This window comes from Poromitra crassiceps, assembly GCF_964638095.1.
Source record: "Poromitra crassiceps genome assembly, chromosome: 3".
In the NCBI taxonomy this organism is placed as follows: domain Eukaryota; kingdom Metazoa; phylum Chordata; class Actinopteri; order Beryciformes; family Melamphaidae; genus Poromitra; species Poromitra crassiceps.
In genome coordinates, this window is record NC_139625.1 from 70,075,686 (window position 1) to 70,088,409 (window position 12,724).

At 44.3% G+C, this 12,724-nt stretch overlaps 1 protein-coding gene across 1 annotated transcript in view; it reads right to left on the bottom strand.

Moving 5' to 3' along the window:
* Positions 1-266: 266 nt before the first annotated feature.
* vps39 (VPS39 subunit of HOPS complex) overlaps positions 267-12,724 on the bottom strand; it is a 49,675-nt gene continuing 37,217 nt past the window's right edge. Inside the window, exons 18-24 of the mRNA XM_083634362.1 lie at positions 11,290-11,418; positions 8,588-8,690; positions 8,120-8,165; positions 7,330-7,479; positions 3,280-3,414; positions 2,071-2,162; positions 267-1,219 (exon numbers count right to left, since the gene is read on the bottom strand). Coding sequence (XP_083490488.1) covers positions 1,138-1,219; positions 2,071-2,162; positions 3,280-3,414; positions 7,330-7,479; positions 8,120-8,165; positions 8,588-8,690; positions 11,290-11,418 — 737 coding nt within the window. The 3' untranslated portion in view covers positions 267-1,137. The remainder of the gene's footprint in view (positions 1,220-2,070; positions 2,163-3,279; positions 3,415-7,329; positions 7,480-8,119; positions 8,166-8,587; positions 8,691-11,289; positions 11,419-12,724) is intronic.

A 12,724-nucleotide genomic window follows, 5' to 3' on the forward strand; every position in this document is an offset into this window, starting at 1 on the left:
TTCCTGCTCATATTACTTCCAGTTACCATCAGGCGAATGTGTGATTTAACAATAAATACAGGGTCATCCACCCACTTTTAAAGTGCCGTACTTTTTGTGATCTGCCCTTGAGAAAAATAATGAGCTAAAATGTTTCGACATAAACAACAATACGAGAAAGATGAGAATGGTTGTATTCTCCGGTAACAATCATTCAATGGCAGATCGGTTATAACAGTAAGAAAAAACCCACCATGGCTGTGTATATAGTCTATGGAAGAGTGGCCTGCTCAAATATTTAAATTAATAGACACTAACAAAAGAAAATGCAAACATAAGATGAACGCAGCTTTGCTTATGCTTTGATATGTACGTGCCAACACATGCTAACAAAAAACACATAAACGTGACAGACAGTGGATTTCACAGTAAGTACAATCTTAAGAGTCACACAAGGCATTTAAGAATACTTCTAGAGTCTATGGCATGTTGAAGGTCTACAGAGAGTGTCAGGATGGGAAGGAGACAGCACGTTCAAACCGCCTCCTCGCTGCTCAGAGCCAGAGGTTTGTTCTTTAGCTCCTTTTCCTCTGAGCGTCTTTGTTAATAGTGTCCGTTTTCTCTTGCGAGGCGTAGTGGAGTGAATCCCTTCTAGCGTTACAGTGGCACATGCTTTCAAATGTCACTCTCTCTCTCTCTCTCCCCCCATAGTGTTTCCCCTCCTGCCGACCGACCCGGGACATTCCACCTGTTACCTCATCCACACAGAGAGAGAGAGAGAGAGAGCGAGAGAGAGACACACACACAGAGAACGAGAGAGAGGCAGCCTCAGGAGGTCCTGTTTAGCATAACGGGCAGAGAATGACACAAACGGTGCCAGGATTAGCCCGTGTTAAAAACAAAAGATGTGCACCCATGGTTCTCTAAGGCGCTTTGGGGAGAAGCGTCCACCAAATTGCACGTTATGCGGATGGAGTCCGATTCCACTGCTTGGCTAACAGCTCATGCCCTTTCAACCTCCCACACTAAGTTCTCCTTTAAGGAGGGCTGGATGTGTAAGTCCACACTATGTCCTCGGTCGTCACGGGTTTGTTCCTCAGTGTGGCTTGTGTCAGGCGGGGGGTGGGGGGTGTGTGGCTTGTGTCAGGGCGGGGGGTGTTACTGCTCAGTGGGGCACACAGTGCGGTCTTTGCAGCAGAAGTAATGCACCACCACTCCATTGGGATACCTGGCGAAAGCACTGAAAGAGAGAGAGCGCAAAATGCCCAGCGGTTAATAAGATGATCTGCTATGATCCAGTGAGTAATAAAACAAGTAGCCTATTTAACCCATTAGAGCTAAGGCGCCCTCTAAAAAAGCCTTCTACTTCTACATTCACTGAAGCCTCTGTAGCAGATAGAAACCTGAAATAAAAACCATTGGAGAGCTGAAACATTTGGCTTTCATTATAAATGAATGAAAATCAATACACTTTTTTTGTGTGTGTGACAAAATGTAACATGTGAATGTGCAGGTCTTAAAGGGATAGACACGCAAATTTTGCATCAGCTCTTAAATGTACATGAGCAAACTAAAATGCCCTTCGAAATGGGATTGCAGATACAGAAAACTACCCTAAAAACTAAACAATTAGAAAATGGTAAATGGACTCGATTTTGCAAGTCCGACCACTCAAAGCGCTTTTACAGTATGTCTGTATTATTCACCCATTCGCGCTCACATTCACACACTGGCGGCATCTGCAGCCATGCAAGGCAGCAACTGCCTGTTGGGAGCAGTTAGTGGCTCAGTGTCTTGCTCAAGGACACTTCGGCACAGAGCCCGGTGGAGCGAGCCACGAACCGGGAACCTTTCCAGATGATAGCTCTACCTCCTGAGCTATTGCCGCCCACAAAAAAACAACATACAAAACAAAGTAAATGGAAGAGGTGCAGCATACCGTATACACTCATCATGTAATTCCCACATTAATGTGATGCTTTGGATGACATTGCCCAAATAGTTGCAAATATATCCCTAAAAACAATAGCCTACAGATGGATAAAATAAAAACCCCAGCTGGTAAACAGCGAGGCACTGAGGCAGTATTACCTGTTTCCTATTTTCTTCTTGCAGACCCTGCAGGTCTTTTCTTCAGTAATGACGCACTTAACTTGCTGGTGGAAGATGCGCTCCTCCTGCACCTGTAAACAGGGGAGACATGCTTGTTGAGCAGAGACAGAGAGCACAGTTAACAGCGTCAAGATCTGTTTCGCCCAAAAAGCTGCCTCTGAGTGCCGACTACGGAGCCTAATGGATTTGAGAGTCTGTCCTTCAACCTGAGGAGCCGGGTTCAAGCTTCCCCTGCTGGCAAGAAAGAATACAGCCAGCTGAGGTGTCCTGGAAGAAATACAGCCAGCTGAGGTGTCCTGGAAGAAATGACTGAACCCCTCCAGCTGCAGGTTGCTGCTTTGTAACTGGAGCGAAGCAAATAAAATGAGTTTTTTCCTGCTGGGAGCAATAAAGGATCACATGACATTATTAAGGCAGGGGCAGAGGATCTGATGCCGAGGAAGAACATGATGGTCAATTTGCCACATGAAAAAGCCTTTCGTTTAGCGTTTCCTCAGGTTTACCCGACCAGCATCAGCAGGTCAGCAGGTAACCACATTCCTTGTTCAGGACCTGCACACCGCTGGGGCGCTGAAGCGGTCTCGTAAAATCATGGCCGACCCCTCCCGACCCAACTCTTTGAAATACTCCCCCTCGGCGAGAGACTGTCTGTCAAGACCAAAACCTCTCGCCACAAGAACAGCTTCTTCCCAACTGCCATCGGCCTCATCAACAAGCCCCGAAAGCCCCCACTACCAAGGACTCTACCAACTCCCCTATTTAACTTGGACAGTAAATTCCTATTGAATGCTTACTGAACACTCCTCCTATTCGTGTATATCGTGTATATATTGTATGTATTGTATATATTGTATGTATTGTATGTATTGTATTGTATGTATTGTATGTATTGGACCGCACTTGCTATTTCGGCTTTTAGATATTTTCCTTTTATCTCTGAATATTAATATGACCGCTACGCTGCATACTTACACTAAGACAAATCTGTTATCTCTGTGGGTGGGGGGGTCCTGCAGGGAGGGGGGATATGTTCTGAGTGAATTTGTATGTATAGGTTTTTTGTAGATGTATGTGGTTTTTGTGTTTTTCTTTGTTATGTTGAAACATTTAAAACAACAACAAAAATTATAAATAAAAAAGAGAGAAAGAAACCAAACTCAAATCAGACTCATGGCCTCCGCGACTTACCCTGAGGAACTCTGCCTGCAGCAGGCTCTTCAGCACCTGGTTGAAGCGCTTCCTCTGGGCCTTCTCCTCCAGGACGCTCTCCAGGAAGACCCGAATCTCTCGGATCTGGGTGTTTGCCGGGAGCAGGTTGATAGCCTGGGAACAAGAGAACCTTGTTAAATATTGTTGACCAGAGATTGCGTTGGTGGTAAACTTTAGAAGACTTAACAACCCTTTCGTTAAAAGAGAGAGAACTTTATTCGTGTAAGACAAGATGGGTTTTAATTCTTCAACTGGAGCGATATGTAGTAGTGTTACTTTTGCTTTTAGGGGAAAAATAGGCTAAACTGTGATGTTATTTTAATCTACCAAATATTATATAATTCAACATTTTCTCTCGAAGTGGTGGTCATTTTCTTGCAGCACCATTGCTCCCCCTCTCTCCCCAATTGTACTTGGCCAATTCCCCCTGTTGCTCCACCCCCTCTGCCGATCTGGGGAGAGTTGTAGACTAGCACATGCTCAATGCTTCCTCAGATACATGTGCAGTCGCAAGCCGCTTCTTTTCACCTGACAGTGAGGTGTTTCACCGGCAGGACGTCACACGTGGAAGGATAACGCTAATCCCCCCAGTTCCCGTCCAACCCAAACAGGTGCCCCGACCGACCAGAGGAGGCGCTAGTGCAGCGACCAGCACTTATACCTCACCAGCTTCCCACCTGCAGACACGGCCAATTGAGTCTGCAGGAGCATCTGGCTAAGCCGGAAGTACCGCTGCCGGGAATTGAACTCAGGTCTCCATGTTGGTAGGCGAGTGCTTTTAGTTTTACCTCTACACTACCCAGATGCCCCATCGCAGCACCATTGCTGAAATAATTCACAGGAAACAATCAAAAGGGAACAAGAAAGTATGACCCCTTTTTATGGGGACTGATGTTTTCACAAGCAATAAATGGGTCAAACTAAAAACATATGTAATATTATTCAGTCATTTCAAAAGTATTAACATTACCTTACATATTCTTTCCGGGGAGCAGTAATTTGTTGCATGTTACAGTACATTACCGTTCAGTGACTGACTACATCTTCTCTAACCTTCAGAAATTACAATAATTCAATTGCTTCCCGTATGTGGTTCTGTGTGAGTGATCGGGGAAACCAAAGAGAGTTGATGGTCCAATGTTCCTGTCATCTTTTGGCTCAATAAAATCAAATTAGTACGAGGAACACTTCCACAACGAGAAATAAACGTTGCCATGTCCTCTTGGGAAGCTTTTCTCCTCTTGGGAAGTCTAGAAGCGTTTAGTCACATTTGGTGGAGGTTGATTAGCCTGGATAAAGCCAGCCTCCAGGTGAGCTCCATGTACTCTTACGCTACAGACAGTCTGTGACATCACGTTGAAGGCTGGGTTCACCCAGGCTACAGGTTGATGAGAGAAAAGAGTCTTCACTAATCTTTTTAATTAGCCTACTCTTTTTCATAACTGTACTGATCGATGATTGTGAACATAATGAAATGTATTTTTGTTCTTTCATAATATTTTTTGTGTATATAATTTTCTAGGTCTGGGAGTTAGGTTCCCAGATGATAGTCTATATATACAGATCCTTTAAAACAAATTTAATATCATGGAAATACCATGGATGACCGTGGGCTTCAGCAGATTGTCAAGCAAAGACGATTCAAAAATTTGGCTGCGATTCAGAGGGAGTGGACTGAGGCTGGAGTCAATCATAACTGAGAAGTAACTGCTGCTGATTTTCTTCACACTATTCTAATTTCTTGAAATACTGTTTCGGGGGTTTTCTGGAGCTATAGGCCAAAATTATGAAACATGAAACAAATAAAGGCTAGAAATATTTCACTTTGTGTGTAATGAATCTATAATCTATGAAAGTTTCACTTTTTGAAAGGAATTATGGAAAAAATGAACTTTTCCGTGATATTCAAATTTTTTGGAAAGGATCTGTATATATGAGGGCCTGCCCCTCATATCCTGTATACCTGACAAAGCCTCCTGTGTGAGGTGAAACAGGAGGAGCATTATATTGTGTGCGGTAACCTCTTTTCTTAAGTTCTCCCTGATACAGCACCGATTGAAAAAGTCTGTTGGAGGATGTGCATTCATTTAATTGGTTTGACGGAAAGAGTGGGGAACCTGAGTGAAAATGTTCTTCCCTCACTCAACAAACTGTCATTATGTGGCTTGGAGCAAGTAACTTAACCATAATTAGTCAAGTGGAGCTTCCCAGTGGTCAACAGCAGAAGACTGGGGTTGCACAGGGCAGCTACCAGTGAAACCACGCAACTGTGAGACAGGGCATCACTGAAAAAAGAGCAAGCGTACTCCCTCAACTTCAAAAGTTAAAAATAAACAAACTCGTTCATGTCAGACACGAGCCCCCCAGCATCCCGAAGTTGTGTCCGCTCCCTCGTCTCTGTATGCGCTCTTGGCAAGCCAGGCTCCGGGAGCTCAGCCAGGGGAAATGAAAGCAAGAGTGCCATTAAAGTCAATGAGAGAGTGCAGTCAGGCAGAGCAGCAGAGCCGGACAAGATGGAGAGCTCCAGTCATAAACCCGCAGTGTTCCCCCTGAGAAACTCTCCATTTGACATGTCTGTGGTCGGACACAGATCGCCGGTGCCTTTCATACGCAATCACATCGCTTTGGATGGCAGATACAGCAAAGTCTGTTACGGTGTCTTCCGCTTGAGCGAGAACATAACAGATAACAGCTAAACCTGATCACAATGGCTGCTAAAATATTTACAGTGTCCTTTCATAGACACTGGCTGTCTTCCTTTGTGATAAGACAGTGAGTGATTGTTTTTTGGCTAACAGTGAGACTGTGTGGCATCATGTGGACTGATCCTCTGCAGTTGGCAGCATTGTAAAACGAGCTCCAAAAGTTTTAAGGCTTACTTCAAGGGATAACGCATTTTTAAGGCTTACTTCAAGGGATAACGTCTTTGTTAGATAGCATTCAGTGGAGTACGTCATGAAAAGGAAAAGGAGAAGAAGGTACGACATGCAAAATAGGTCATGAGCTGTTTCTGAAGAGAACAGCTTTTATTCAATTAACACTTTGCTATTTTGGTTCTGGGGGCAGGTAGTCAAAATGCATGTTGGAGAGGATTTTCAAAGATCAAAGAGACACCTCTCAAGAGAGATCAGTACCCTCGTGGAAGACTTTTTATGGTTTGCTGGATCTAACATTGGGTTTGGGACCCCCAACAGTGCGAACCCCTCTCATCTCGCTCTAAAAACAAACTAATAAATGCTTAAAGAGGTTGTGCTCCATTCACTCTTTGTTTAAATTCTGCACCAAATGCCAACTGACTAATTCTGTGCGAGTGTGTGCCATTTGTAATCATGTTATTTGACCTGGTTTGATTCCATCCAGTACAATACAATCGCTATCAATCTCACTTTTGCAGTGACATTAATAGTTACCAAAATCGAACAAGAGCAAAAGGTCAGTGGGCTGAATTTGCTAATATTTCATTGGCATTGAACCACATGTTTGAAGTCCCAGATGGAGTTTGCCAAATGGAACATTTAATTTAGGTGCAAGAATAAGTATTTCAAAGTACATTTAGCGTACTTTTCTGTGACTGACAACTTAGGACTATATGTGTCATATAGCGTTTTTTCTTCTTCTGATAGCAGCGCCCTTTCCTCATTAAAAACTAATGGGAAGAGGCCGCAAGGCACACACAAGGCGGCTCCTGGAAAGCGCTGCTGCCGGCGTTTTTGCTCTCGGAGCGGAACGCTTTCAAAAGTTAAGAAGTGTTCAACTTCAGCTGCTCAGCTAACATTGATCTGCTTTTCTCCTCACAAAGAACTCCAGGCAGCACTTTTTTCACATAAAAAATCCTGCAGAAAAACACTATATGGACATGGACACACGCCCTTACTCGACACTGTCTAAATCGTCCCAATGTCGTACACTAATAATGCCCAGCCATGTAGAAAGGAGATAAAAATGAACTGTCAGAAGTATTTGTAAATACTATTGGACATGTGTCTGGCATGGAGTGCTGTGCGCCCGTTGGGAGTGTAAGCTGTTCACCTTGGTGGTGTTGAGCTTGCTGTGGTGAAGCCCCAGCACCTGCAGCGCTGCCTGCAGGTTGGCCTGAGGCTCAGACAGCTCCATCTTGATGGGCCCCAGGCAGTGCACGTCCGGAGGAGACAGGTACATCCGCAGCAGAGACAGGTACACCTGCACAGCACAAACACCTTCACAGTTCTTCACAGATGATCGGCAGGAATTTGTGGTGCAGAAGATAGAACAACTCACAAGTCAATTTCACAGTGCAAGATGCAATGTGATGTACTGTAAAGCAATGATGGAGAGTAGACTGTACATAAACAGTCATTATTCAGTGTCCTAAGGAGATTTTGTGTTTGTTGGCCAATATTTCAAGAACTGGGAATTAATTGTTGATTTTCCCTTTTATCCTGATGGCAATTTAGTAATTTTCAATGCTTTATTAATCGGTCTGGCTTGGTCACAGGGTCAGGCAACATTTGATACATGTGAGGGATAATGTAAGCTGTCAATTATGGTCAAATGAAGAGGGAAAAAGTAGACATGTGAGGTTTTTGCAGGGCACTGGCAAAATGTCCATCATGAGGTCCCGGTGCCATTAATAATCCATTCTATTTGTATAGCAGTTACATGCACAGCGAAGGCACTAACAGAATGCAACGAAGCATAACAAATGACAAAAGACGTCCAAATCAACAACACAACAGAAGCGTAACAAAACAAGAGGACCGGACATGGAGTAAAATTAAACATATGAACACATTAAAGTGAACTAAACGTCAAATTGATATAACATTACAAATGTACCTACATCTTTATTTCCTTCAGTCAGTTGGTCATAATGCCGGTGGCAGTACCTGCAGACAGAGAAAAACTTCAACACAAAGTTCTCCTTGTTTCCAACATGGTGACTAATTGATTCGAAATATTTGACCACCAAGCACACACAGCACTGCAACTATCAGGATGGCAATAAAGTCACATGATGTCATTTCAGTTAATTTAAGTTGTGGCTCGTAGGCAGGAAAAAGCTGGTAGATAATTCTGTATGCAGGACAGGAAACAAACTTTTTCTTATCCACTGGCCACAGCAGCCAATGTATTCCAAAATTCCCCGGCTACGTCCACTGTTTTACCAGTCAAGGCGCTTTAGAAAAGAACGTCTGAAAAACAGACAAACTTACCCGCCAGACCAATATTTGGCCAGTGGTTTGGTGTTAATTCCCAACCCAGTACAGTATGTCTGAGTGTGTCATTTTTGTAGGGTAGGGGTACTCACTCTTCTGCCATGCGGGTGTCTTTCAGGATGTGCACATAGATGAAGAGCGCCTGCTCGTGTTTACCCATGCGGCCCAGGAGCAGTGCCCTCTCCTCCAGGAGGCCTGCGAGATGGAAAACCAGGTCAAACTCACAGCAGACACAAGTCTGTGTGCTTATGATCAAAGTTAAGCCAAAGTTGTTTGAAAGTTCTTTCCTGAAGTCAAAATCAGTGGATTTCTCCAGTTTTCTGTGATGCATGAAAAGCTAAACATGATTTCTCTCATTAACCCAAGGCATAAACACAACATGCATCAATTTGAATTTTCTTTTGTTAGATCTGATTCTTTGAAAGGATCTTCGAGCGAAACATCAAAGAACTACCACATCATTCAGTTATATTTGTGTTACAAATAGAAGGCATGCACTACTCGTCCCGTCTTCAGATTGGTGGGTATCATTAAAGTGTGCACCCAGTGCCTACCATCGAAGGGGAAGTCACTGATGAGTCTTGCCTACCATTGAAGGGGAAGTCACTGATGAGTCTTGCCTACCATCGAAGGGGAAGTCACTGATGAGTCTTGCCTACAATCGAAGGGGAAGTCACTGTCATGAGTCTTGCCTACCATCGAAGGGGAAGTCACTGTCATGAGTCTTGCCTACCATCGAAGGGGAAGTCACTGATGAGTCTTGCATACCATTGAAGGGGAAGTCACTGATGAGTCTTGCATACCATCGAAGGGGAAGTCACTGTCATGAGTCTTGCCTACCATCGAAGGGGAAGTCACTGTCATGAGTCTTGCCTACCATTGAAGGGGAAGTCACTGTCATGAGTCTTGCCTACCATTGAAGGGGAAGTCACTGTCATGAGTCTTGCCTACAATCGAAGGGGAAGTCACTGTCATGAGTCTTGCCTACCATTGAAGGGGAAGTCACTGTCATGAGTCTTGCCTACCATCGAAGGGGAAGTCACTGATGAGTCTTGCCTACAATCGAAGGGGAAGTCACTGTCATGAGTCTTGCCTACAATCGAAGGGGAAGTCACTGATGAGTCTTGCCTACAATCGAAGGGGAAGTCACTGATGAGTCTTGCCTACAATCGAAGGGGAAGTCACTGTCATGAGTCTTGCCTACAATCGAAGGGGAAGTCACTGATGAGTCTTGCCTACAATCGAAGGGGAAGTCACTGATGAGTCTTGCCTACAATCGAAGGGGAAGTCACTGTAATGAGTCTTGCCTACAATCGAAGGGGAAGTCACTGTCATGAGTCTTGCCTACAATCGAAGGGGAAGTCACTGTCATGAGTCTTGCCTACCATAGAAGGGGAAGTCACTGTCATGAGTCTTGCCTACCATCGAAGGGGAAGTCACTGATGAGTCTTGCCTACAATCGAAGGGGAAGTCACTGATGAGTCTTGCCTACAATCGAAGGGGAAGTCACTGATGAGTCTTGCCTACCATCGAAGGGGAAGTCACTGATGAGTCTTGCCTACAATCGAAGGGGAAGTCACTGTCATGAGTCTTGCCTACCATTGAAGGGGAAGTCACTGTCATGAGTCTTGCCTACAATCGAAGGGGAAGTCACTGTCATGAGTCTTGCCTACAATCGAAGGGGAAGTCACTGTCATGAGTCTTGCCTACAATCGAAGGGGAAGTCACTGTTATGAGTCTTGCCTACCATAGAAGGGGAAGTCACTGTCATGAGTCTTGCCTACAATCGAAGGGGAAGTCACTGATGAGTCTTGCCTACAATCGAAGGGGAAGTCACTGATGAGTCTTGCCTACAATCGAAGGGGAAGTCACTGATGAGTCTTGCCTACAATCAAAGGGGAAGTCACTGTCATGAGTCTTGCCTACAATCGAAGGGGAAGTCACTGTCATGAGTCTTGCCTACAATCGAAGGGGAAGTCACTGTCATGAGTCTTGCCTACAATCGAAGGGGAAGTCACTGTCATGAGTCTTGCCTACAATCGAAGGGGAAGTCACTGTTATGAGTCTTGCCTACCATAGAAGGGGAAGTCACTGTCATGAGTCTTGCCTACAATCGAAGGGGAAGTCACTGATGAGTCTTGCCTACAATCGAAGGGGAAGTCACTGATGAGTCTTGCCTACAATCGAAGGGGAAGTCACTGATGAGTCTTGCCTACAATCAAAGGGGAAGTCACTGTCATGAGTCTTGCCTACAATCGAAGGGGAAGTCACTGTCATGAGTCTTGCCTACCATAGAAGGGGAAGTCACTGTCATGAGTCTTGCCTACAATCGAAGGGGAAGTCACTGATGAGTCTTGCCTACCATAGAAGGGGAAGTCACTGTCATGAGTCTTGCCTACAATCGAAGGGGAAGTCACTGATGAGTCTTGCCTACAATCGAAGGGGAAGTCACTGTCATGAGTCTTGCCTACAATCGAAGGGGAAGTCACTGTCATGAGTCTTGCCTACCATAGAAGGGGAAGTCACTGTCATGAGTCTTGCCTACCATAGAAGGGGAAGTCACTGATGAGTCTTGCATACCATTGAAGGGGAAGTCACTGTCATGAGTCTTGCCTACAATCGAAGGGGAAGTCACTGATGAGTCTTGCCTACCATAGAAGGGGAAGTCACTGATGAGTCTTGCCTACAATCGAAGGGGAAGTCACTGATGAGTCTTGCCTACCATCGAAGGGGAAGTCACTGATGAGTCTTGCCTACCATAGAAGGGGAAGTCACTGTCATGAGTCTTGCCTACCATCAAAGGGGAAGTCACTGATGAGTCTTGCTGGTTCGTAGCTGATAGAAATCTCCAAGAAAGTCAACAGTTTGGTCCTGAACTCTCCCAGGTCGCCTTCCTCCTTCCCTGCAGCCACGGCTGTCACTCCTGCAACACAGCACAGAGGAGCGTGATTTATATATATATATATATATATATAGGAATTTGATGACTGAATAACTAAATAAGTAAAATTGTATACCTATACCTTTTGAAACACCTGGCATTCTGGCATTTTGTGACACAAAGAATCATATTTTATATATATATATATATATATATATATATATATATATATATATATATATATATATATATATATATATATATATTAAAATATGATTCTTATATATATATACCGTATATATATATATATATGTATAAAATATGATTCTTATATATATATATATATATACACACATATATATATATATACATATATAAAATATGATTCTTATATATATATAAAATATGATTCTTCTAGGCTGCAATTTCTTTGAAGAATTTGGACTGAGCTCCAAACTTTTTTCTTTTTTTATGACCCCTCCGTTTCCCCCCCAAATGTATTTGGACAAATCCCTCTGCTGTCCCAGTTACTGCTCCACCAACCTCTGCCGATCTGGGGAGAGCGGTAGATGAGCACATGCTTCCTCTGATAATGTACATATGCAGTCGTTAGCTGCTTCTTTTCACCTGACAGCGAGGGGTTTCACCGGCAGGATGTAGCGCTGTGGGAGGATCACGCTATTCCCCACAGTTCCTCTCCCACCTGAACAGGCACCCCAACCTCCCAGAGAAGTTGCTAGTGCAGCGACCAGGACAAATACCCTTCTCCGGCTTCCCACCCGGAGACACAGTCGATTGTTTCCGTATGGACGCACAACCAAGCTGGAGGTAACACGGGGGCTCGAACCTGTGACGCTCGTGTTGGTAGGCAGGGAATCTACAGCTTCACTAGACGGACACCCCCACAAGACACTCCTTTAACTTAACTCCACACAGTCTCCAACACTATCCTAACATCATAGGCTATGTACTGCAATACACAGCATGATGCAAAGGCCCTAGCACTAACCTGCCCCAAGGACACATTTATTTATTTAATGATTTGGGTTTATTAGTTTATTTCACTGGCAGAGTGCACATTAATCAGCATGGCTGCAAATGTGCCAGCATTAGCCAATGGGTCCATTTCAATGCTCCGTCCCTGAACAGGCTTAAAACAGCACAAACAGGCGGAGACGGATGGCCTTCATAACGAGCCCCGACACAAACTTTACAACACTTTGGATGACCAAGCAGAGGCAAACCCAATCCAAATGCAGCGATGTAATCATGATGAAACACAAAGAAATAAATAATTATTTTGGTGTGGTGGGGGGATTTTGTTAAGAAGCCTGTGCTATTCCGGGAG